Source organism: Aedes albopictus, chromosome 2 (assembly GCF_035046485.1).
Source record: "Aedes albopictus strain Foshan chromosome 2, AalbF5, whole genome shotgun sequence".
NCBI classification, from domain to species: Eukaryota; Metazoa; Arthropoda; class Insecta; order Diptera; family Culicidae; genus Aedes; species Aedes albopictus.
The window spans coordinates 239135216-239162708 of NC_085137.1; the positions used below are offsets into that span (position 1 = coordinate 239135216).

The window sequence follows — 27493 nt, forward strand, 5'->3', positions numbered from 1 at the left end:
TGATGCATGTATTTATTGCAAACAAAAGCACAGTTCTTTAAAAGAATGTGCTGTTTATATTGAAAATCAAAAGAAATTCAATCAAAAAATCAGACATAAAAATAATATTTCATATGCTGAAATAATGAAAACTTTTGATGATATTTCTACTCCCAATACATTTGAAATTTTACCAGATGATGAAGGTGGTGAATCATCAAATGGCGTGAATGATTTTGTTTACAAACCTCCAAGTAAACGAAAAAGATCGAACATCAATTTTTCGACCAATAAAGATAATATTGAGCCCCAAACATCTACCTCTTTTGATAAAAACTTTCCACCTCTTCGTACTTCTTCAAAGAATATTCCTGGGTTTCAGAAAATTGATTCTGATAATGTGCATAACACAAATGAGAAAAATTCAAATGATGTTTCTGATGAAAATCCTAAGAGTTCAATTCTGGGAATTTTGGAAGAGCTTGTTAATTTTTTGGGATTAAGTGATTTTTGGAAAAATATCATTAAATTAGTTTTACCATTTTTGGCTTCCCTTTTGGATAAATTGAATACATTTGGACCCCTCATTTCTTCATTATTTTCATCTTAATGGCGTCCAATAATATTAGTGATGAACTTCACATTCTACAATGGAATTGTCGTAGTGTCATCCCAAAAAGTAGTAGTAGATAGATTAAAAGCATTATTAACTAATTATAATATTGACATATTTTGTTTAAATGAAACATGGTTAGTATCTGCTAAATATTTTAGTATTCCTAATTTTAATATATTGCGTAAAGACAGAGATTTATCATTTGGTGGGGTTATGATTGGAATTCGTAACAATATTGAATTTAAATATTTAGATTTACCATTACAAGCTCAATCACAGATAGAATTTATTGCTGTTTCTATCAAAAAGGAAAAACATAGTTTTTCTATTGTTTGTTTTTATATTCCTCCAAATACTAGCTTTTGTGTGGCGCAAATTAAATGTATATTGCAGCAGGTTCCTACTCCATTTTATATATTAGGTGACTTCAATGCCCATAACTTTGCTTGGGGAAGTGACAAAATTGATGGTAGGGGCTCCTTAATTATGGATTTGATTGATGAATTAAATTTGAATATTCTCAATGATGGTTCATTTACTAGGGTTGCTGTGCCTCCTAGTAATCATTCGTGTATTGATTTATCACTTTGCTCAAATAATTTGGCTTTGCAATCTTCTTGGTCTACAGTCAATGATCCGAATGGTAGTGATCATTTACCAATTTTGATTCGAATGCACATCCCTGTTCGAAATAATTCAATTGACGAACCATGTATTTATGATTTGTGTAAAAATGTAAACTGGACACAGTTTTCTGATTTAATTTCCATATCTTTAATAAATAGAGTTGATTCGGATTCACCACTTGATAATTATAATAGGTTTTCAAAATTAATTATTGATAGTTTACATAAATCTCAAACTAAAAAAAAATGTTCCGGGTACTGTCAAAAGAACACTTCCTTCTTTTTGGTGGGATAGTGAGTGTTCCAATGCATTGAAAAATAAATCCAATGCTTTTAAAATTTTTCGCAGATCAGGTTCCAGAGATAGCTACTTGTTGTATTGTAAAGCTGAAGCCCAGTTTACCAGACTCACTAAATTTAAAAAGAGAAATTATTGGAAAAATTTTGTCGCAAATCTGGACAGTGAAACTTCATTGTCTACTTTGTGGTCAGTAGCACGAAATTTAAGAAATTATAATTCTAATGTTCCTACTGTTTTGGAATATTCAGAAGAATGGATTGAAAAGTTCGCTTCAAAAAAATGTCCTGACTTTGTTGCTCCATTAGTAAATTATAAATCAAAATCTTTAAATTATTTTCCTGAGCTTTGTGATCCATTCTCCTTGGCTGAGTTCAATTTGGCTTTATCTATTACCAAAAATACAGCTCTAGGTATTGATAACATGAAATTTATTGCTTTGAAAATGTTGCCTGATGAAGGTAAACTTCATTTACTTTCGATATACAACAGCTTTTTGTTTCAAAATATCATTCCTGTTGAATGGCGCTCAATCAAAGTAATAAGTATTCTTAAACCTGGTAGAGATCCTTCATTAGCTGATAGCAGAAGACCTATCAGTTTGTTATCTTGTTTACGCAAACTTATGGAGCGAATGATTTTAAATCGTCTTGAATTTTGGGCTGAAGAAAATAATATTTTTTCTCCGTCTCAGTTTGGATTTAGAAGGGGTCGTGGTACGCGTGACTGTGTTTCACTTTTAGCAACGCAAGTTCAACTTGCATTTAATCAAAAACAAGATGTAGTGTCTACTTTTCTAGATGTCTCTGGAGCCTATGATTCTATCCTGATTGATTTGTTGTTCAATAAAATGAACAATTTGAAAATTCCAAATATGATTTCAAATTTTATATATAATTTATTCTCATTTAAAATTATGCATTTTTTTCATAATAACTCTTCCAAAATAATACGATATAGTTACTCTGGCCTTCCACAGGGATCGTGCTTGAGTCCGTTTTTATACAATTTATTCACTAGTGATATGGTATCCATTATTCCTAATGGTTGCTTTTTGCTTCAATTCGCTGATGATAATGTTCTTTCCATACGTGGAAAAAATAGAGATGTTATTGAACATTTTATGCAATGTGCTTTGGATAATTTGGATATGTGGGCTCATGACAATGGATTCTCATTTTCAGTTCAAAAAACCAAATTTATTGTGTTTTCCAGAAAACATTCTACCATAAATATTAATTTATTTCTGAATGGACTTCAAATAGATCAAATTGATGAATATAAATATCTTGGTATTTGGTTTGACTCTAAATTGAATTGGAACACTCATATTATATACATTCAAAAAGTTTGTTCAAGAAGAATTAATTTTCTTCGTACAATTACAGGCACTTGGTGGGGTGCAAATCCTTCTGATTTAATAACGTTGTATAAAACCACTATTCGTTCAGTAATGGAATACGGTTGTTTTACTTTTGGTAGTGCTGTGAAAACTCATTTTTCCAAACTTGAAAAAATACAATACCGTTGTTTGAGAATTTGTTTAAAGTTAATGAATTCCACCCATACTCAATCTATAGAAGTTCTTGCCGGTATTGTTCCACTAAAAATTCGTTTTCAGGAGATGAACTGTAAATTTTTGATAAATTGTTTTGCGAATAATCATCAAATCATAAGTACTTTGGAGTCGTTATACCAAATTAATCCTACAAATAGAATGTTGTATTCTTTTACTCACTGTTTAAATCAAAATCTTTTACATGTGCATTCGAATGATTTTTATGATTTTAAATTAAATATTCATACTTATGAACCATTAATTGACTTGTCCCTATTCTATGAATTGCGGCAAATACCAAAATTTTTACATTCGCATTTTGCAAATTTACTGTTTGAACGTAAATTTGATGGAATCAGCCCTTCACAAATGTATTTCACAGATGGTTCTTTGATTAATGACATCGCAGGTTTTGGAATATATAATTTATTTTTAGCTCATTTTTATAAATTACAATCTCCGTGTTCTATTTTTGTAGCAGAACTCATTGCCTTGTATTTTGCATGTAGCATGATCAAGGATTGCCCGCCAAATTTTTATATTATTTGCTCTGATAGTTTCAGTTGTCTGAGTGCTTTGAATACTATCAAGTTCAATTACAAATCACATCACATTATGTTGATGTTGAAAAAAATATTATTTGATTTGCATTCTGGAGGATATGTTATTAAGTTTGTTTGGATTCCTGCACATTGTAATATTTATGGCAATGAACAGGCGGATTTATTGGCAAAATTTGGGGTTACTTGTGGTACACTTTATAATCGTGATATTTCTGCTTCTGAATATTTTCCAAATCTTAGAAATTATTCTTTAAATACCTGGCAAATCAATTGGGATTCTAGTGATAAAGGGCGGTGGTGTCATTCAATATGTCCCAAAGTGAATAATTTTCCTTGGTTCACAAATGTATCTGGGAGTAGAAATTTCATTTGCACATTTTCAAGATTGATTTCCAATCACTATATTTGTAATAGTCATTTGTATCGTATCAATTTAAATGATACAAATTTATGTGAATGTGGCATAACCTATGAAGACATTGATCATATTATAATTAATTGTTCTCGGTTTATTGTACCGAGGAAAATATTGTTTGAGAGCATTATTACAGCAGGTTTTCCAATTCCTGTATCTATACGGGATATTTTGGGCACAAAAAATGAAACCATATTAAAACTTTTATTCAAATTTTTAAATGATATTGCATATTTCGTTTGATACTGTTTCCCTTTTTTTTGGTATACTTTATTTTCAGCCTTGAAGATTCGTTTTTGGTGAATCCCTGACCCCTACCCTCCCCCCACAAGGATTTCTGGTTTTCTGAAGATTCGTTTCACGATGTGGCATGCTGTCCTCCTTCAAGATTGCGGCTCTGCTATGGCAACTGCCGTGTGAGCCTTTAATTTTAAGTTATTATTGTAATGTTATTTGAAAAGATAAAAGAGGTTTTGTGCCTCTTTGAGAAAGATTTCGTTTTTGTAATGTTGAAATCACTCAAAGGGGTTTTTCCCTCTTTCAAAATTTGAAGTTAAAATAAACAATAACAATAATAACAAACCCAGGGCTGTTACAAAAGTGTCGATTTCAAAACCGCAAAATCCGCGCCAAGCCATTTGAAATACGCGCCGAGGTCATCAAATCCGCGCCAGTACAAAACATTTGGCTTTGATGACTCATACTTATTACAAGCCAAAATTTTCAAGAGAAAATCAATTGATCAATTAATAAATTGACTTTTAATTACTAATCCACGACTTTGTATAACCACTTCTACTTAAAGTTTTAACATGTTGCAAACAGGTTTGTTTTTTTTTAATTGCAATAATAAGTTTTGGATCAATATTCTTCGATTGCTTATCAGATTGCCTATCAATCAGTGCCTACTATTTTACGAGGAAAAGGCAGCAAATTTCCAAAAGATTGAGCATTTTCAGAAACTTTTTAAGAAATTCAAGGATTATTTTTTGCAGAAACAAATGGGGTAATATTAGTGAAATTTTTGATTGAATCGCCACTAAATTTTATTCTTTAGGGCGATATTTATAAAATGTTCTGAACATTAGGCAAGAGATACTTGAAAAAGTATAAATGGGGCTAAACGTGGCTTCGTAGCCGTGTGGCTAATGTCACCAAGCACTTAGTCGCACCGTGCTGGGGAGCGTGGGCTCGATTCCCGCCGCAGCTGTCAGGAAAAAATTTCGGCTGTGCCACTGGGCGTTGCATGCTAGTCCGTTATCTAGTGTCGTGCTTCCTTCAAAGAGCATTATAGCTCACTGGAAGCATTGAACGTGTCCGTGTCTTTAAATTCATTAAATAATTTATGATAAGAGTTTCTGGTCACACCACACCCTTAAAATTAGGATTGGATGGATATTTCAGCAAAATGTTCTTATTCTAAGGATTTCGAAAGCTTCAAGATGTTTGTTCAAGTATTTTGCAAAAAAAGGAATCATAGTATTAGCAAAACAAATTGTTTCGCAAGTAGTAATAACTGATTCAGGAATTTCGTCAATTCCGTCATTCTGAAACTCATCCATAATGAATTAAGAAATTGATGCATGTTTAAAAAATCGCTAGAAATTTCTAATTAATAATATTCTATTCAGTTTTTAAAGTTTTCTCCATAGAATTATCTAATAATGCAATCATAAAAAGCTCCAGGACGTCTTACCTGTATCCTTTTTATTTTGATCACAAAGAAACAACTATTTCAGAAATCTTGCCATTCTATCCAAAATTTTAGCCAAAAAATAATTTCGGGGTTACGACAGAAATAACTTCAATAGTTTGACTAAGAAATTCAGAAGAGGATCTTCTTAGTAACAATAATTTTAATTAAACACAACATTTCATAACACTAATTTAAAAACGTTCTCTTTCTGGTTTCGTTGAGCTACTTGTCTAAATGTTTGATGGAAGTGCATTTGAAAACCATTTCCGCAAAATCCGCGCCGAAATTCGCAAAAAACGCGCGAAATCCGCGCGAAACGCAAAATCCGCGCCATCTGTAACAGCCTTGTAAGCCTAAACTAAGGTTGCCAAATTTTCTTTAAAAAAATGAATATAAACTTTCGGCAGTGTCGCTGGAAATTGGGTCGACCGAATCTTATGATAAGAGCGGTAATATAACCTATTTTCTATTAGCTTTCAACTGCTTTTTATCGAACTTAGCTAAAAAATCTAGAAAAAAAAAGTTATTAGGTAAATTAACTGTTAATGTCATCGACCAAAAATTTGGGGTCACATTCGTAAAACATGGAAAAGTGATTCGTTGATATATTTGTCATCCTTCATTCAATTTTAATTCCTCTTGGCAGTTCTTGGCTTATTCGAAACATAATGAATGGGAACACATACTGAAAGCAGCGTATTTCACGGCAGCTTCAATGTTGATAGTTTTCTAATCCAAACTCCCAGAGGGACGAACTGCACAACTTAACACTGAATCTTCTAATTAATGAATTCCTATTAGACAATACAGTTGCCAGTTTCACCAATATACCGCCGCAACAGACATTGAACCACATATATTTGTTAAAATCTACATACTAAAATTTAACGTAAAATTGCCTCATTTTTTGAAATGTGGTGAAATGAGTTATGTTTACATAACATTTTTATATATAAAAATCATTGATTAAGTTAAATTGAAGACATCAAACGTAAATTTGGTCAATTATCTTTGAAATGAGCTAAAAATATTTTAAATTGAACTATAGATAATGAAGATATTATCAAATCACTTTTCCATGTTTTACGAAAGTGACCCCAAACTTTTGGATGATTGAGGGATGACCCCAAACTTTTGGTCGATGACATCAAGAGTTAATTTACTTAATAACTTTTTTCCTTGATTTTTTACCCAAGTTCAGCAAAAAGCAGTTGAAAGCTAATAGAAAATAGGTTATGTTACTGCTCTCATCATAAAATTTGGTCGACCTAATTTCCAGCGACACTGCCGTAAGTTTATATTCATTTTATTTAGAAAATTTGGCAAGTTTGGGGATAAGTTTACATACAAATATTTTTGTAAAAGTTTGACATAAATCTTGAACATGATTGACTAATTATCTTTCGAATGAGACCTACGGTTTTGAAATCGGACACAAATTGGCGGAGATATGGGCCTAAAAAATTGACATTTTTTTTAGGGGATGCCCCCAAGCTTTTGATCGGGAGTGAAGGCCGAAATAAAAAAAACACTACACCGTCTTCAATCAGAGGTTGCACAGACTGAACGATCACTAACATGAGACAACGGACAGCACACGAAACACCCAGTCAGTGGTCCAGTGGAGAATATTCCGTCTGACGAAAAGTTTTCACCTATTGAAGCGGGAATCGAACCCACACTCCGAAGCTTACGGTAAGGCCAGATGATTGACGCCTCTAACCGCACGGCCACGAAGCTCACGCATACGGGAGTTTGCCTGGGGTGGGATTTGATTCCAGGTTCTCGGCGCACGGTGTCAAAATTTTGATTATTATCGAACTTTCATGTACCTCGAATTTTTCTTCATAGAATTTTAGAATTTCGGCTATAATTAATAAATGCAAAATTTGAAAATATTCTATCGGGGAAAATTTGAGTTAGATGAGTTTTTAGCCGTTTTCCATAATAAAAATCAATAATTACTATTTTAGCCCAAAAAACGTCCCATACAAAATGTATGGAAAAATTTCCGCCGATGAAATATTTTCTAGTTTTCCGATTATGAATATATAGCCCAAATACTAATCATTTTCGAAGAAAAATCCGAGGTACATGAATGTTCGATAATAATCGAAATTTCGACACCGTGCGGCGTGATAGTCACGTGCTTTTATCGGTACAACAGGTCCACTCCACAAAAAGTGAATGGAACTGCGAACCCCATTTTGTTTATCACCTGTACCAATTTGAAATCGTTCGCAACATTTTGTTTTTCCATTAACTCACTGACAAATATGTATCAACATAACAAATTAACATTTCTTACATATCACACGAGCATAAAGTCAATATGCCCACGGAATCGCCTTTTCATAAGAGGAAGAGAAAAGAAAATAAAATCGCTATGACACAGCATACATGCTACACCTAAGACAAACTACCAAGATGCTCAAACATACGATCAACCGACGAGCGACCATAGTACAACATGTGCAACAAGACGTCGCCGCCGTCGTTGGATGTAAGTCAAAGGCAAAGCAACCGCCAACGTGATCGGAAGCATACGCCGCCATACGCAAGTTACTAGCTACTGGGAGCGGGAAAATTGCGCGCTTTCCTCAAGTGATCAAAGCGCAGACGCGCGCGCGCTCTCACTCCGAAGAATAGACTCTCGTGGAAATGTGGAAACTCGTCGTCGTCGTTGCCATCTCGGTTCGGTGTTTATGTTGGCGTTCTCAGCTGGATGCAGTTGGTTCTGGTGAAAGCTATCGATTTGTGAAATGTGTGTTTTGAGGCGTACGCTGCTGTTGGCATTTGCTATGTTAAGTTAAATGTTTCAGATTTGCAGTGGTTAGTGAGTCATCTAGAATGACTAAGATTGTAGTTTGATTAGTGTCATGCAATGTAGAAAAAAGCACCGCGAATTGAACATAAGAATGCGGTGAACCCCAGTGATTAACGACAGCATACGATACATAGCATCGTCAGGGAGTGCGTCTAATCGAAAACAAAAGTGCTAAAAATAGCCTTCAAGTTAATCTTGGAGAAATGGAAATTTTCTGGCAAGCCAAGTTAATGGCCTGACCGTATTTTTAAGACAGCATACAGTGCATCGCGTTTTGGAGAAAGCTATTGGATTGAAAACCATGGGAAACACCCAAGCGGCTGGTGATAGCAAGGGCAGCCTTCCCAGGTTGCCCAAGCAGAACCTTGTGAAAGGTCGAAGTTTCATGAAGTTTGGAAAGAAAAAGCAGCTCCTAGTGGAACACGATGGTATTTCGACGATGGCCATCGAGTGCAGCAGCAAGTCCGACGTGGATGCCGAAAATGAGGACGGATTTTCACACATATTGATCGAACACGGCGCATCATCAACATCCACCGGCCAAGGTCAGCAGCAGCAACTGTCGAAATCAGCTGATTCGCTGCTGACGGAAGGAGCCATCGCCCAACGACGAGAGAACGAATTCATCTCCATTGGCCACGAGAAGACCGACGAAAAGTCCGCCAAATGTTACGAAGGTAAGGCAAAGCAACAGCGCACAAACACTAATTTACCACCATACTGCATCTCACCCGTCCGATTTATGACTGCGGAGTCCGTTACTTTTCATTATTTCATTAATTAAAACTCTATTATGTGATCTTACACCAACCGTAGCAAGGCCACCATGCATGAAGCGTTTACTTTTGGTAGTAAAAATTGGAATGATTGGTGGAACCTAGCCGAACGTCACTGACTTGACTGGTAGACATAATCATGGCCCAAACGCGAGCCAAGCCGAATATGACGACCTAAAACAAGGAAATGTATGCAAATGCGATTAAATTTTGGGCAATTCCGGCAGGTTACTTTCTCCCGGCTTCAAACATGTGCACATAAAGTTATATACATACCGTGCCTCATTTAATTTTACTTCACCTGGAAACCGCCTTAGTTTATTTTGTGTACATTGAAGTGGTGATAGTCATCCGCCGTAACAGTAGTGTGAGCGCGTAACAGAGCACGACATACCTAATGCTCGATGGAAGATAAGCATGCGACACATGCAGTTTTGAACTTTCTTTACTTATGGATTGGCACCCTGCATAAACAATGAAGTATGTATTCTTTGACTAATCTACGTCTTCAACTACGCAGTCATTATTGAAGCAAACGATTTGAATAGTGTCTGAGGTTTCGACACGGAGTTTGTGCCTTCTTCAGGGTTTAAAAAGTTGTATCGTATTTAATTAACATTATTTGCATATACAAAGTGAACCACCATCATAATTTGGCAAAAAGGCTATTAATATAATATCACAGACAAACAGACGTAACACTTGCGAAATTTTCATCGACCACGCTTTTAACGATCATTTTAAATTTTCATAGTTTTGACTTTCACAACTAGAGGCGCGCGCATCGTTTTTCTATACGTTTGACGTTTCGCACTAGCGCCTTCTGTTGACGATATTACACAACACAGTGATTTGTGCAACTTTTCCACCAGGTGATGGTAGTGTGAATTGGACGATGGATTTCCATGAAAATCGTTCAAGGTGTTACGTCTGGTTGTCTGTGATAATATAGTACTGTACAGTTTCTTTCCATTTCATATTTTTAGTACAACATTACATCTTTACATAGATAAGACTGAGTCCAAAATTCGACACCACAAATTTCGGTTCGCTGCAGCTTCTTTCTAACCTCGGCAACGTTCTATAGACTCTCCAAACCACTCTCGATCAGGTAAATCAACCTTGTAGGCTGTGCTCCACTTCGCCAAAGATTGTCATAAGCATGCATCGCTTGGAAACTCCGATAGCTTGCAGGTCCTTCCCGAGCATGGCCCATGTCTAATGATCGCAGAGGATCACCGGTTTCATTAGCGTGTCGACAGAAGTTTTTTATGGAGCCCATACTGCCCACACTCGCATAACAGTCCCATATGAATAGGAAACCCAGCAAAGATGGGACTGTTAGGGACTGTTATGCGAGTGGGGGCAGCATAGTAGGCACAATTTCCGCTTGCGTCGTATTTCAAATTTGTATCAATAGCTAGCAAAGAAACCCGTCTAACTTAACGTGACTGCCAAGGCTTGTCCTGTTTCAATAAGTTCAACCTGCCAGCATGTATGTACTTCGCATTCACCACCAGTATGACCTTTGCTGCTTCGTTTTTCAAACGAGTATACAGATCTATTACCGTTCCAATTGTTGTACCAACTTTTCCAGACCCGGACCCGGACCTTGTTGACTTCAGCTGTAATACCATCCTTTCCAGCTGCCTTATTGTACTTGGCATCCTTTACTTTATGCAGGTTATTTATGCATGGAGGGTATCGTGTGTCCCATCTACAAAAATGGCGACAAGTTGGATTGCGGGAACTACCGCGCGATCACACTACTGAGCGCTGCCTACAAGATACTACTCTCTCAAAATTTATGCCGCCGTCTATCACCGATTGCAAGAGAGTTCGTGGGCCAATATCAGGCTGGATTCACGGGTGAACGCGCTACAACGGACCAGATGTTCGCCATCCGCCAGGTGTTGCAGAAATGCCGCGAATACAACGTGCCCACACATCACGTGTTCATCGATTTCAAATCGGCGTATGATACAATCGATCGAGAACAGCTATGGCAGATTATGCACGAATACGGATTTCCGGTTAAACTGTTACGATTGATCAAGGCGACGATGAATCGAGTGATGTTCGTAGTTCTAGTATCAGGTACACCAGGTCTTTCGTGCTTGCTGATCAACATTGCTTTAGTTAGAGGGTGTAACAAGGAGAACGGGGATAAACACGAATGTAACGATTTTCACGACGTCCGTGCAGCTGCTTGGTTAATGGTTACGCTGATGATGTTGATATTATAGCTCGTAAATTTGAGACGATGGCGGAAACGTACATCCGACTAAAGAGTGAAGCCAGGCGAATCGGATTAGTTATAGTTGTGTCGAAGACAAAGTACACAGCAAATAATTTTGTAATTTCCAGGCGCGTAATTTTTGGCGATGTATCCATTTTCGAACGTAATTTCACTAGGATACATCGTTTTCCAACAATTTTCACACTCACCATGCACACTCTGGTTGGCACCGGAAAGTATCAACAAACCCACTCCAGCAGATACCCAGAGAAGCAGTATCATATTTATCACCATCCTTCTAACTCGGTGAAATAGCTGAGAGGTAAGAGATATGCCTCTCAATCAACGGATCAGTATACGAATCCATGCCAATATTTTACTTATATATGATTCATCTAAAGATCCGGTTCTAGCGATTGCTAGACCCACTCTCAAGCTGCGGCGGCTAATTTGTTGCGTGAAAATGATGTAATTGTTTACATCACTTTTACGACGCGACTGATGTGCAGCGAAAATGATGTGATATCACAAGAATTTTTTTTGCTGTGTACATGATGGCAAAGGGCTCCAGGGAGGAATCTCCGCACCCGCCACCCCGAATTTCTATCGACGGTAATGAAATCGAGGTGGTTGAAGAATTCGTGTACTTGGGCTCACTGGTCAGCGATGCATAGTAGCAGGAAATCGAGCTTACATTGGACTCCACAGAACTCTACGATCGAACAAAGTTCGCCGTCACACGAAGTTAACTATCTACAAAACGCGATCTAATCAGTGCAGAGGATCAACGCGCCCTTGCAGTTTTCGAGCGGATGGTGTTACGTACCATCTACGGCGGAGTGCAGATGGAAGACTGGACTTGGAGAAGTCGAATGAATCATGAACTGCATCAGCTGCTGAGAGAACCAACCATCGTCCACACCATGAAAATCGGCAGGCTACGGTGGGCGGGCCACGTCATCAGGATGTCGGATAGCAACCTAACTAAAATGGTTCTTGAGAGTCATCCAACCGGTACAAGAAGACATGGTGCGCAACGAGTTAGGTCGATCAAGTGGAGGACGCTTGTGGACCTTCGCAGAGTGCGAACCTGGAGACACACAACCATAGACCGAGTATTTTTGTGAGTTTGTAAGGAGTGGGATTCGATCCGAGGTCCTTGGCGTGATAGCCAGGTGCTTTAACCATCACACTAGCTCTGCTTCATCTTGGCCGCAGTTTGGCCATCATCAGATAATGGTTAAAGACGATGTTAACGCCACGATAGGTCCTAACGTACATAATTTCGAAGAAGTGTCTTTCATTTTTCATGGGAGATGTGCCAAACTGTAACTCGATGACCGAAAACGCGCCAGCAATTGCTAATTATGTATCATCAAAACGGTCGTTAGCCCATCAACTTCCGAAAGGGGTCCAAAATACCTCCATTACCCAATGACAATGATGAATCAAGTCAGGATCTTTTTAAAATTTGATGACCCACGCTTTTGATATCCACGATACAGATCGTCCAGTGGATTTTAGGATAGGTATTCTGATAACAGTAGTTTATTATGAATGTATGTACCGTGAGGTCGCCATTCACCGCTCATGCCCCATTCATCGCTCATTTTGGATCAATCATACAAAAATGATCAAATGTTAGTAAAGTATCGTAACAAAAGTGAATGTAACATGCTGCCACATTAAAAAACTTTCATTTCACCAAGTTTTTATATGGGTGTACCTGAAATCACGTTCTCAAAAAATATTTCTGACACTGCGCTGCAGGACAACATGGGAACTGTTCAGGACAAACAGCGGAAAAAATATCCAACAGGTAAAACCCGTTAAAGATTCCATTTTGACAAAACAGGATGAACTGAACGTCATGAATCATCAATACATTGGTAACAGGGATTGGCGGCATGCACCGTGCGGTGCGAAAAAAGGGTGTGCTTCACACAATCGCAAGTGCTCGTCTCCCGTTTTGCCGAGAGACAAGAGACGTATGAGTGAGAGCTTTCGTAATTGTGCGAGAGACAATCGCAGCACTAGCTCTACGGCGCAGGGAGTAATGCACGGTGCTTGGGACTGCGCTTGTCTCCAAACATAAAAAATCAATTAATAAATTATTTGAAGAGTTTGTGTTTTCGGCAAAGTTGTTAAGCTTGTCAAGGGTTGACAAGTGATGGGTCGTTTGAATCGAAATTTTTGCAATCATGCGTAGTATCAAGCCAAGTGCAAAGTACGGAGACAAGCACCGAGAGAGTGCAGCGTGAGAGACAGGCGAGCTCCAGCGCGCGGCAAAGCAAGCGAGCAACACACAACCGATTGCGCGTACTCGTCTCCTTCTAGTTTGTTGTGCTGTCTCGTAGCAGAGTGTGCAGCACGCAAAGAGTTTTGAGTCGCACCCTATCCCTGATTGGTAAATAAAAGTTATTTTGTTTTTATAAATGAATAGTTTCTGTGATTCCAATAAAAAATAATCCAGTGAGCGGTGAATGGATCCATCATGAGCGGTGAATGGATGCATGAGCGGTAATAGGAGCCAAGAGATAACACATTTGAATTTTTATTTTTTCGGCTGTAAACATATTTTACAATCGTTTTATATTGTTTCTATAATAACCACATAATTGTTAAGTTGTTAACGTAAATTAAAGTGAAATATTCGCAAACGTCGATTTTTAATGTCATATATTTTACGAAAATGCCGTTAAATGAGCGGTGAGTGGCGACCTCACGGTATCCCACCAGCACACTAATTTATACATCTGCACTGGATCCCATTATCTCTTCATCTCACTTTTCACAATGTATTTGCCCTTTACCGATCATCACTCACTCACTCTTCACTCTTTCTTCTATTTGATCTTTTCACCTAACAGGAGCACATGAGCCCCAGCACAGTAACGATAATAATGACCCTATCACGATCGCATTAGATACCGCTAGTAGTCATGATGCAATAGCTCCGACTCATGGTCAACAAACCACAGTTCCACTACCGGCACCGACTGGAAGCAACGAAGCAGCAACGATGACGACATCAACCGCCTCCAACAATAACAAAGCCCCGAAACATCCCAAAACGGATGGCGCTAGTAGTGGCCGCGAGTCGGTGACCCCCTTCGAACCGATCAACGCAAACCATCATTCAGCACAAGCACCACCACAACCACCACCAAGTAGAAAAAGCACCAAAGCACCAGCACCACCAACACAGAAACCCACGGGGAACAACAAATTGCCGGCTTCCTCGAACGCGGCTGCTGCTATAGCAACGAAGCCTAGCCCAAACAGCCCCGCCGTCGTCAGTAGTAAACTGGTTCTGGGCGAGGGAACAGCAAAACAGCTGGATCGCTGCACTTTCGATCCATCATCGTCCGGATCGCCGATCATTGTGACCACCGACTCGTGGAAAAGGGCCAAATCTTTGAGTGAAAACGTGACCGCAGCGTACGGAAAGTCCGCACCACAATCAGGAAAAGGTACGTCAATGGGATCAAATTTGGATATGGATCACCTACCGCATTCCAACAGGTTTCCGATTCGGTGACCCATATACCTACCTCTGGAGATCAGTAGAATGATCCTCCATTTTGCAATGGACCCACGGTTGCAGAGTTTGTATGGGTGCAGTGTTTCTCAAAGTTCAAAAGATAACAATTTTTAACTATTATGTTCTACTGCATTTTATATTGAGGATTTTTTTTTATTAAAAAAAAATGTAGTCTCGCTCTCTGTGCGTAGTCTGAGTTCCACTGGATTCCCTCAATAATTGGGTTGTTTAGTGAATAAAATATTGCTATTTTCTATAGCCTAATCGAAAGAACTCATTTTTCTGAGTATAACGTGATTTTATTGGATTGCAATCATTGCAATACCTTTGTTTTGATGGTTAAATTAACAAAACAGTTTTAATTTTCGTGGATAGAATGACAGTTCAATCGATAAAGTGACAGTTCGACCCGAACAAAAAAATTTCCCCATACAAACTTTAAATAAATTTTAAAAATAGTTCCCGGACTCCAAAAATTATGAAATTTTGGATTTCGACTAATTTTTGGGCGAAGAATCCGATTATGAAATAATCCTGATACCCCTAAAGAACCCAATTCCATCAGTTCCTTTGGAGAATGCTTCCTCCAGGAACAACGTCTGTGGATTTCTTCAGGAATTATTTCTGGGATACCCTCACGAATACCTTTTGTGGATTTCTCTAGATTTCTTTGTAGGACTTCGGCAGGAAATCCTCCTGATGCCTTTTCAGGAATTCCAAAATAAGCTCAATCTAAAATTTCTTCGAGAATTCCCTAGAGGGAGGATTTTCAAAAACTACAAGTAGATTCTCAGAAGGAACTTACTAAACTTTTTCAGAAGAAAGTCGCGAGTGTTTTCAGAAGAAACTTTTGGAAGATAACAGTAAAATTAGCTATTTTTTAAATACACAATAGGCTGACACAAATTTCGATTTTCTCTTATGTGCCCGCCAAGAACGAAGTCATGCATTCTAGGTAAAGCTAGTACAGAAATAATGAAAGAAACTTCTGGAAAACATCCCAGAAACAACACCTGAAAAAAATCGACGAATCCTAGACGGATATCCTTGAAAAAACACTTAGAAGAATCTTAGAAGGAAGATTTCTGGAAAAAACCCAAAATGAATATTTGCAGGATTTTCAGAAAAAAAAACTTCTGAAAAAAAAGCTTCTGAGTGAATCCCGGAGAAACTATTAAAGAATTTATTATTCCTGGTGGCACTTCTGAAGAAATCTCTGTATAAACTCTTAGGTTTCAAAAAAGGTTAATGGGGTTAATCGCTGGATTAATTCTAGTAATTCTAAAACGGAACTCCTGAAGACATCCCGAATCATGAACTCTTTTAGGTATCCAAACGAAAACTTTTCATCAAATTCCAATAGATAACCAATCTAAATCGATCGGTATAATCTAAAGAAATCTCAGAAATAATATTGAAGGAACCTGAAAAAAGTTCTGGAATAATTCTGGAGCAACATTTGAAAAGGGCATACAAGCATTGGTAAACAATGACTTCACACGTCGCTTCTGAGCCCCCATCAGTTTATTCACAAAAACTAAGACCGTTATCAGATAGAGCAAACATCGATCTTTCGGATAACGGTGTTCATTTGCGTGGGCGGGCTGCTGTTATGCCCTACGGAGTGTTTTCGAAAAAAGACACAAGACCTCTTGGGCCCTTTTCAAATGTTGCTCCAGAATTTTAAGAGATTACACAGGAAAATTCCATTTCAAGAAAATCTTTTGCGAAAACCCTAAGAGAAACCGCTAAAAGAATTTCGAAACATTGTCTAGAGAAATTTCAAAAGATGAGCTGGACGAACTCCAGACCGAAATGCCAAATAATGCACTAATTTGCAAGAGGAATGTCATGAATATGCGTAGAGTAAACTCAGAATGAATCTTTTGAGGAATCCAAAAAGCTAGATAACCTAAAGGAGTCTTAGAAGAAACTGTTACAGGAATCATATTGGAGGACTCCTAAAATTACGTAGAAGAATCCCATAATATTACGTTAAAAAAAACTGTTTGTGGAATCTCTACAAAATATCTTCTTCTTCTTCTTCTTCTTCTTCTTCTTCACGTTCACGTTGGAACTTGGCCTGCCTCTCTTCAACTAAGTGTTCTTAGAGCACTTTCACAGTTATTGATTGAAGGGCTTTCTTTGCCTGCCATTGCATGAATGTGGCAAGTACAATAATACATTATGCCCAGGGAGTCGAGAAAATTATCCCAACCGGAACGGGAACCGAACTCGCCGTCTCCGGATTGGCGATCCATAGCATTAACCACTAAACTAACTGGAGACCCAAAAGAACTTCTTAGCGAATTCTAGGGGATAGCCAACCATGCGGAACCTACGAGATTTAATTCCGAAAACATTATTGGAGGAATTCCAGAAGAGCCGTTCTAAGCATATCTGTCCCATGTTGATTTTCAGCATTTTTCACTTTTTTCCTCCTATCGGCATAAATGTATGTGTATTTTTATGTAAACTTGTAAAAGTCCTTAGTTTGTTCTGACATTTCGAAAATAAATACCAAGTCATATTGTCCCATTGTTGCATTTCCAAGCATATCTGTCCCACTTAAAGAAATACAGTCAAAAACTGCGAAAAGTATGCGTGGAAATTTCAAATTTGCGTTGTGTGGACAAGTAGTACTAAAGAAAAGGCGCATGTAATCAGTTTAGTTTGTTTACATCGAATGAAAGTCTCGTTAGTCGCACGTCGAACGTAATCGCACGTATAGAAAAGGTATAGGGTTTCCAGTATATCAGGCGAAGCATCCCTAACACCCCTATTAAATCACTGGATCATTTCAACCCAATGTTAGCCCGATATTGCAGAAACGGCTGAAATGCCTACGTAGGGAGCCTTTGCGCCATCATATCTGCTTGTTGATTATTGATATCAAGAAGATCGACCGTTGCTTTACCAAATCTCTCAGAAAATGATATTTGACGTCTACGTTTTTGAGAAACAAGAGATTTTTGGATCCTTCAACGATGATCATCCGAGTTTTTTACAAACCTATAGATGCATGTAACACTAAAAGTGCAACCCCCTGAATCTGTCGTTGTTGCTGGTGAAAACTTGAGCTTTGGGACTTTGCGCCAGATGTAAGCACGGACAAACAGACGTAACACTTAGAACAAATTCCTTAAAAAATCATCGCTCAGTTACACTTGCACCTGGTGGTGACGATATTGCGCGAAGCACTGAGCTTTGCAATATTGTCAACAACAGGCGCTAGTGTGAAACGTCAAACGCGAACTGAAACGATGCGTGCGTCTCTGGTTGTGAAAATAGCAACTGCGGAGATTTAAAATGATCGTTAAAACCGTGGGCGATGGAAATTTCGTCAGTGTTACGTCTGTTTGTCGTGCTGTAAGCTATTATCACGCCAGCACCAAACCGAATAGCGACGTTTTGACTAGCGACACTTTTTTTCAGTACCGGGAATAGTGCGCTCTCTCTCTCTCTCTCTCTTGGCGTAACGTCCTCATTGGGACAAAGCCTGCTTCTCAGCTTAGTGTTCTATGAGCACTTCCACAGTTATTAACTGAGAGCTTCCTCTGCCAATGACCATTTTGCATGTGTATATCGTGTGGCAGGCACGAAGATACTCTATGCCCAAGGAAGTCAAGGAAATTTCCTTTACGAAAAGATCCTGGACCGTCCGGGAATCGAACCCGTCACCCTCAGCATGGTCATGCTGAATACCCGTGCGTTTACCGCCTCGGCTATATGGGCCCTAGGGAATAGTGCGCTGTGTGCGTTCAATGACACACTCTCATAAATGTCACTTCCGATGTATGTTGTTAACAACCCAAAATTAGCAAATATATTTGTCTTAATATTTTTTTTATTTCCAACCGAATTTATAATATGTTTGGTATTACTGTAGGTATCTCTGTGCCCAATTGAATCCTGGAGTTGAAGAGCAATTGATTGTGTGTACCACAGACAAACAGACGTAACGCCTAGAACATTTTTTGTGAAAATCCATCGCCCAGTTCAAACTACCATTACCTGGTAGAAATGTTTCACGAAACACTGCGTTGTGCAATATCGTCAACAGAAGGCGGTAGTGTGAAACGTCAAATGCAAGGAAAAACTATGCACGCGCCTCTGGTTGTGAAAGCTACAACTATGAACATTTAAAATGACCGTTGAAAGCGTGGTGGTTGGAAATTTTGCAAGCGTTACGTCTGTTTGTCTGTTAGTTTTTGTCCAAGAAGAAACCAATGCTTAAACATCTTGTTTGACTCTATCTAATTTTCATTATCGTGAAACCAGTGTTGTTTCTTGAGTTCTTTCCCTGTGTACTTCGGGCCTTAAATACTAAACGAATAAACGCAATCTTCTATCACTAAGATGAACAGGAAACCTTCTTCTCATCGGCACCGTCGTTCCTAATCAAACGTTTGGGAACGACTGCCGCACGACTGAGTACCTTTCTCTCCACCGATCTGGAAATACCTTTCCGAATTGTAAGTAGTACCTACACAGATAGCTTCCTACACTCAACAGCAGCAAGGCACCAAAGCCCATCCAACCAATAAATCCACGGAGTTCAGAATGTACGCTGGCTGCGCAACGACCTCAGGCTCAGGCATAGCTACCTATAGTGAAAGAGTAGGAAGCAAATCGAGTTGTTGTGCTCTCCATGCCATCGTCGGTAGTTAGGTAGGTATAGGTAGTGGAGATATGCTCATGAAGCCGAGTGGTTGTTGTTCTACGGTTTTTAACCTTGATCGTGTTGCTGCTGCTACCATCATCAACCAACCACTCTCTTTGCGCTTCGAAGCGAGGAATAACATCACTTTTTATGCGTCGGAGTCGCGCGGTTCGCCTGGCCGCGGTTCAAGTGAAGTTAGTGGTTTGATTTGGTTCATTTTTCGTAATTCGGTGACCGAGTGAAGTACTGGAACGACTCTAATCGTGCGGTGTTATCAGTTAGGTTTGTTTAAACTATCAAAGTGGGAAGAAGGTTTGTCTGATCTGCGGTGGTGGTTAAGTAGATTCAGTTCATCCAAAATTTGTGAATGGAGCAAAAGCTAGCTAACGGTGTTGGAAAAGAGAGCACAAAAGTGGCACTGGTTTATCATGGTGGAGTGAAGTGAACTGCATTTATGGTCCATTTAAAGACGATACTGGAATTCATTAAGGTGTTATGATTTACAGTTAAGTGAAAATGGAAACAAATGTTATTAAAAACACTATCCATAGCGCGACGAGCTTTTTATTTTATTCACTGATGGTATCTCAGGAAAAGACAAAAGTTGTAACATCTTGAGGGTCATGAATGAGACCGATAGATTACCATCAAGTTTTGCTGTGATCAATTCTTAAGAAAATTTATTCAAAAGGATAAGTGATCGTTGGAGTAGATCCTTCTTTTTTTCTACTTCTTCTTGTTATTTTTGGTGTAACGTCCTAGCTGGGACAGAACCTGCTTCTCAGCTTCGTGTTCTATGACCACTTCCACAGCTCTTAGGGGCTGTCCATGAACCACGTGGTCATTTTTTTGGGACTTTTCAACCCCCCGTGGTCATTAGTCCATACAAAAAAAATTATTTGTCCATACAAAATGGTCATTGGCCGAACCACCCCCCCCCCCCCTCCCCCCCTATTGACCACGTGGTTTATGGACAGCCCCTTAGCCGAGACCTTCCTCTGCCAATGATCAATGTTGCATGAGTAGGTATGCTCAAAGAAGTCAAGAAAATTGCTTTACAAAGAGGTCCTAGACCGACCGAGAACCGAACACGTTACCCTCAGTAGTGGTTGTTCCTTTTGTTGCGGTATTTCAGAAATCCTTTTATTTTTAAAACATACAGTGTTGAACAAAACAATAAGACTACCATTCGTTTTTTTTTCATACAAAATGGTTATGTATGACGATACGGTGTGCTCGGTTACTAGCGAACTGATTGGGTTGAAATTCTGACTATCGCCTTGGAATTACGTGGATTTTGATTTTTGTTAAATTGATTAAATTCTGTTTACTAAAACGAAAGTTAATTCGTCAGAAGTGATTAAATGGTCAAGCAGTAGATATTCATTAGACTGGGTCAACGCATGGTCGATTTTTTGGAACGATGCTTATTCGACTCCTTTTATCGTCCAAAATCGTTTGGGAGCGATTGGTTGCGTCCCCGTATTCCGCATTACGATTGAAATTTGTATAGGATTAAGCATGGGAAAAACGTACTTTTTTTTTCATTTCACCCATAAGTCGATTTTTGTCTAAGACCATGTAACTGATGATGTTGAAGTAAAGTCTAGCATGCTGAAAAACTTTGCCAAAAACCGCAAAGTGATCCGACGCTTGTGAAAAACATTATACAGTATTGGATCTGTCAGGGTATCCTAGACCATCCTAACTATTCATGAGTTTAGATATTAAGGTTGAAGGATTCGTCATTGATATTATCGTCATCATTGAAATTTCGAAAGCAGTTTTCTCGTGCACAACACAAATATTCGTTATGAAAATGTATTCACTGCATTCCATTTTACATCTGAAAAGCGGTGAATACATTTTCATAACGAACATTTGTGTTTTGAAGGAGAAAACTGCTTTTTAAATTTCAATGATTACGATGATATCAATGACGAATCCTTCAACCTTAAAGTCTACGGGAGTTCTTTCATTATACCGTATGCGTGATAATGTTTGCACCATCGTTAAATAACGTTCCAGTTTTACTTGTGAATACAATATATTGGTTTTATTTGCAGGTATTTAAGCTTTAACTCATATCATAGTAGGCTGTGAATAAAAAATGTTGATTTTCTTAGTTTAACACTTGCATAATGACTAATTGGCTTCTTTGGCGGTGTTGAGATAATTCCATATACTGAATCTGCATGCGAAACTGAGCCGAAATCCAAATTTTCATGAATGTTGGTGACCGGGAACCTATTTAAAAATCAATTTGAAGTTTGTATGGGAGCGATTTGTCGAATCACCCCTCGTCGCATTTTGTACTGGGTGGAGCTGTCAAATAGTTACTCAGCTGTCAAAAGGTGTTTTCAAAAAATCTCTTTGAAAATGATTTTAGGTACCAAAATAAAGTTCTAAATATCTGAAAAAAATCATGGTGGCTCAGAAAAAGGTGCTCTTTCGTACACGCAACCTGAGATTGGCAGATTCTAATACAGTTGGGTATGAAACATATACAAATATTGTATTAGGGCCTTACAAATACAAAAATTGGTAGGTGGCAGTATACCAAAAATTGTATTGGCTTCCTAGAATCTGGAAAAGGAAAATTTCGCATGTGTGCGTGTGCTCTGTCGCACTGGTTTCTCATTATTTGTTCTATTTTTAGACTGATCATGGCAGCAGCGGCGGCATCAAATACCAATACATGTTTAAAAAGAAATACGGGCGGCGGCGGGAATCGAACCGAGGCACTGTAATGGTGATTCACAGTACCCTGCGCTCTAACCAGCACGGCTACAACTGCACATGGATAGACACGAGGCTGAAAGCCATCATCATCAACACAAACGTGGCTTGGTGATGGAAGTGATACAGCCGCCACACTGAACAATGGGTCCAGAGCCGCATTTGCGAAGACAAAACTGTTTAAGCTTCAGCTTTAAGTTTTAAGACACATATTGTGTTTTAGAAAGTTTATTTTCAATTGTTGACCCTATTCCCTATTATTGTTATGTTTGGGTGGTTCGTCTGGTTAAACTGATTCAAAAATCTGCTTTCTAATAATTTTATGTGCGATGCCATGATGGATAGTGATGGATCGTTTAATTAGAAATTCCAACAATAAACGGCAAATTTTAAATTTCATATATCTCAGGACTCTCACCACCTAGAAAGTTGGTGTCTTCGACAACGTTGTTAAGTGAGTCAAGGGCTTACAGTTATAATGGTCCACTAGGCGGCGCTAGTTACACATTTGCTAAATCATTCAAATGATTGATATTTTTTCGTGAAGTAATCAACAAGCTGTAAGTTTGTTTTCTTTGAACGTGTCTAAGTCAAGTCAAAGGTTTTTCAAATAGCTATGTATTAGTCATAATTGTGCAATGTCGCATTTCATTCGGTTCACTTGATCCAGAGATATAGCAATTAAACGAAGAACACTCAAATATGAACTACTTTATTAGAGTTGCTCCAATTTTATGTAAAGTTATCCAATCGAGCCCAAATTTGTACCGTTTATAGCTTACTAGTTGTGCAACTGGCAGGAAAAATTTGAGAATGTTTGGTGCATTTTTGAAAAAGTTATAGCTTGCTGAATATATTTGAAATAATAAATAAAAGTTGCATGCTTCAATTAATTCGTAACTAGCGCCGCCAACTGACAGAACCTTGAACCAATCAGCTAATCAACTGAGCGGCCGTAACCAACCTAACAACATCGCCGAAGACATCAAATTTCTAAGTGATCTGAGTCCTGAGATGTATGGAATATAATATTTGTTTGCTCACTAGCGCTGCCTTGTGGTGGAATTTTGAATCAAACGACTCATCATTTGTTAGTTCTTGACCAGCCAAATAATATTGCCGAAGACACCAACTCTCTAAGTAACCAGGATGATGAGATATTTGGTATAAACATTTCATCAGTGTTACGTCTGTTTGTCTCTGGTATGACAGATATCACGTACCGTACATCTTAGCACCATGATTACTAAAATATTCGGTATACTTGGCAAAGTTGTTAGGCCAGCCAAGGTTTTACTGGTGATGGGCAGTTTGATTCAAAATTCCACCACGCTGACGATAAATTAATTATTATATTCCATATATCTCAGAACTCTGATTACTTAGAAAATTGGTTTCTTCGGCAATGTTGTTTGGTTTATTAAGGCGTTTCAGTTGATTAGCTGATTGGTTCAGGATTCTGCCAGTAGACGGCGCTAGTTGCAAATTAGAAGAAGCATGTATCTTTTACTTATTATCTCGAATATATTCAGCAACCTGTAACTTTCTATAATATGTAGGGAATATTCTCAAATTTTATCTGCTAGTTGCACAACTAATTAGCTATAAATGGTACAAATTTGAGCTCGATTGATTAGTTTTACATGAAGTTGGAGCGACTCTAGTAAAATGTTTCATATTTAAGTGTTGTTCGTTAAAGTGCTATATCTCTGGATTAAGTGAACCGAATGAAATGAAATTTTGCACATTTATGACTAATATATAGCTCTTTGAAAAACCTTTGACTTGACTTAAATATGTTCAAAGAAAACTAAATTACAGCTTTTTGATTGCTTTACGAAAAAAAACATTCATTTCCATAATTTTGCAAATGTGTAACTTGCGCTTCCTTGTGGCAAAATTTCGAAACAAGTGGACCATTAACTGTAAGCCCTTGACCTACCAAACAACATTGTCAAAGACACCAACTTTGTAAGTGACCAGAATTCTGAGATATATTAAATTTAAAATTTGCTTGACCTCTAGCACCGCCTAGTGGTATATACAAAAGCATGCTAAGTTTTAAAAATTGCCTAAAACATTTTTAGCAAGTTGTATCCTTTTATAAAGTCCACCAAAACTATTTTGATTACTTATTCCTCAACGAGTTTGATTTAATTGGTGCAAATTTGGGCTTGATTGATTATTCAACTTTACACGAAATTAGAGCCCTTCTATCTATATCTAGTTTTTGACTTCCGTTTATCAAATTACTGTACCTTAGGACTAAGCGAACCGAATTAAATTAAATTTTGAAAGTTCATGACTAATGTATTGGTCTTCATGTATCGTTGGACTCGACTAAAATATGACCAAAGGCAAAAAAGTTGCAATTTATTGAAAACTTTTCGAAAAGTTGTTATGATTCGAATGTTTTATCCAAGGGCTGAAAGTCTCTTTAATAAAGACAAATCAATCAAATCAATCGAATGTTTTATTTTTGTAAATTTGCTATAACTTTGTAAAACATTCTGATATTGTATAGAGAATAGTTAATCAGCAGATTTTTGGATAATGAAAAACAATAATGAAAAAAAAAAGAAATGGCAGAACTTGGCAGAAACATTTTTGTCTTCGTAAATACGACTCTAGACCCATTGTGCACTGAAAAGCCCGCATCCAGCAGGTTGCTGTTTGCAAGTGGAAAATTCCATGTAGACAATAGGACGCGAAGCTCAGCAGCGAAGCGAAAGTTATTTTTAGACGCAACCCGGTTCAACTTCTCGGGTTTGAATGGAGGTGTTTGTGTGTAGTGGTATGGAAGCTTTGAAACCGTGTAGCGCATCTTAATACAACGAATGGATTATGATTTATCACATTTTCTGTACGTTTTTAATACATAAATTGGTAGAAAAGGCATATCTCAATTTTTGGTAGCTTTTCTTGTTTTGCGTGTATAAAATCAAAAAATCGATACGTTTTTCTCAATTTAAAAACCCAATTGGCAACCTAACTCGTGATTGTCCATGCGCAAATGTCGAAAAGTGTCAGTGGTAGTGTCACAGTCAAGATAAAAAAATGAGTTTTTATTTTTATTTTGACATTGCCAAATGGTGTAGACATTAACACACAAACAAAGAACCTAGCAAAGGACTGTTATCGTTAATTATGAGTACACCTGTGGAGCTCTGTATTAAAAAGACTATGCCTTATTTTGCTATGTGTCTATGTGTTGCTAACGTTGTAAACAAACGATAACCTTCGTTAAAAGTTAAAGTTTTCTCAAGCGGAACAATGCGAGGGTTTACGGAAGAGAAGCGAAAATCGATTGTGACCAGATACAGCAATGAAAAAAGATTATCCCTAAGAAAATTAGCAAAAGTTGAATGTGTTAGGGTTTTTGTTGTCCAAAATGCTATCAAATGTTTCGGTATGCATTAACACACTGATAGACTCACCCGGACGCGGCAAAAAAAAACAGGTGCGTCCAAGTCAAATTTGGACAGCAAAACTTGCAAATTCGATGATAGAAAATAGGAGGTATCCATCAGAGATTGCGCAAAAAAGTGTGGAACGACTGTTGGTATGGTTAAGCGCGCCAAGGAGCATAATTCCCTGAAGACCTATCCGAAACAGAAATGTCCCAAACGCAGTGAAATTCTGGCGGATTATGTAAAAACTCGAGCTTGGAAACTGTACGACGATGTTCTGAGCAAAAATTACATGTGCATAATCATGGATGATGAAACGTATGTTAAATTGGACTACAAGGCACTTCTAGGGGCACAGTTTTTCACTGTATCGTGGCACGGATGTTCCGAATTAGGAGAAATCGATTATTTGAAAAAAAAAATGGGAAAATGTGTTGGTTTGGCAAGCAATTTGTCAATGTGGTATGAAATCGTTACCTTTTTTCACCGTCCCAAGTATGAACGTCGAAATATACCAGAAGGAATATCTGCAGAACCTTATTCTGCCACTCATCTGAAAGCACAAATGTCCTACATTATTTTGGCCAGATTTGGCATCCTGCCACTATTGAGTTGTCCAAAAAATGTCTCACGAAACCTACTGCAAGCCTATCCATATACGTGAGAACAAAAGATGTTTACAAAATTCTTACAGATATATTAACACGGGAAATCTGAACACAAACCACTACCACACAGACATTTGGATTGGTCAATGCGCGTGACACCTTGGACTGGTATGAAGAAAACAATGTTCAATTTGTGGAAAAGGCAATGAATCCTCTAAATTGCCCGCATAAAAGGTCCGTTGAGAAATAGTTAACTTTGATGAAAAGAAAACTACGGAAAAAGGGTAGAGGACCAGAGGACGTCACAAAATTCAAGAAAAACTGGGTCAACGTAAGCAAAACCATCGTCGGAACGGTTGTCCAAAACCTTATGAAGAACGCCACCGTTATTTTCCTTTTCGATATGCCATGCCGTAAAGTCGCTGATTTCGCGTTTCTTTGCCATTTTTCTCATTGAGCGCACATAATTGACCCAAATCTTCTTTTTGGTGGCAGCGATAGCCTTCTTAATCCATGCTAACCTTGGACGACCAGTGGACACCTTCGGGAATAGTTGCCCTTGCTTTTTTTCGGTCTTAGACCGTTTTACGGTTCACCTGAACACTCCTGAAATATCTTTTTCAACATTTGCGCGTGGACAAATCCCGGCTACCGCTGCCACCTCTTCATGGTGCAAATTTTAAACATAATAAATCGGATTTTTTACCCGCAACCAACTATGATATGAGTTAGAGCTTACGTGCATGCAAAGAAAAGCAAGACATTGTGTCTGCTCTGCAGGTGATATGTGAACCTTATTTGTACGCTGGTGCAAACATTATCACGCATACAAAATTTCGATTTGTAATCTATCATGTTCATCATCCATCATGTTCAGTTAGGCTTTTGAAAATTCAATAGACAGTCACGATCAGTCGAATCAGTAGGGATATCCTA

The 27493-nt window shown here is 38.1% G+C and overlaps 1 protein-coding gene across 4 annotated transcripts in view; it reads left to right on the forward strand.

Moving 5' to 3' along the window:
* The first annotated feature begins 8263 nt into the window (after nucleotides 1-8263).
* Nucleotides 8264-27493, forward strand: part of LOC109420070 (protein cappuccino) — a 70854-nt gene continuing 51624 nt past the window's right edge. Inside the window, exons 1-2 of one of the 4 annotated variants that reach the window (XM_019694372.3) lie at nucleotides 8264-9255; nucleotides 14464-15066. In XM_019694372.3, the coding sequence (XP_019549917.3) occupies nucleotides 8880-9255; nucleotides 14464-15066 (979 nt within the window). In that variant the 5' untranslated portion in view covers nucleotides 8264-8879. Of the gene's footprint in view, nucleotides 9256-14463; nucleotides 15067-20105; nucleotides 20306-27493 lie in introns of those variants that run through there. The other 3 variants (XM_062851394.1, XM_062851395.1, XM_062851397.1) reach the window with 3 other exon arrangements.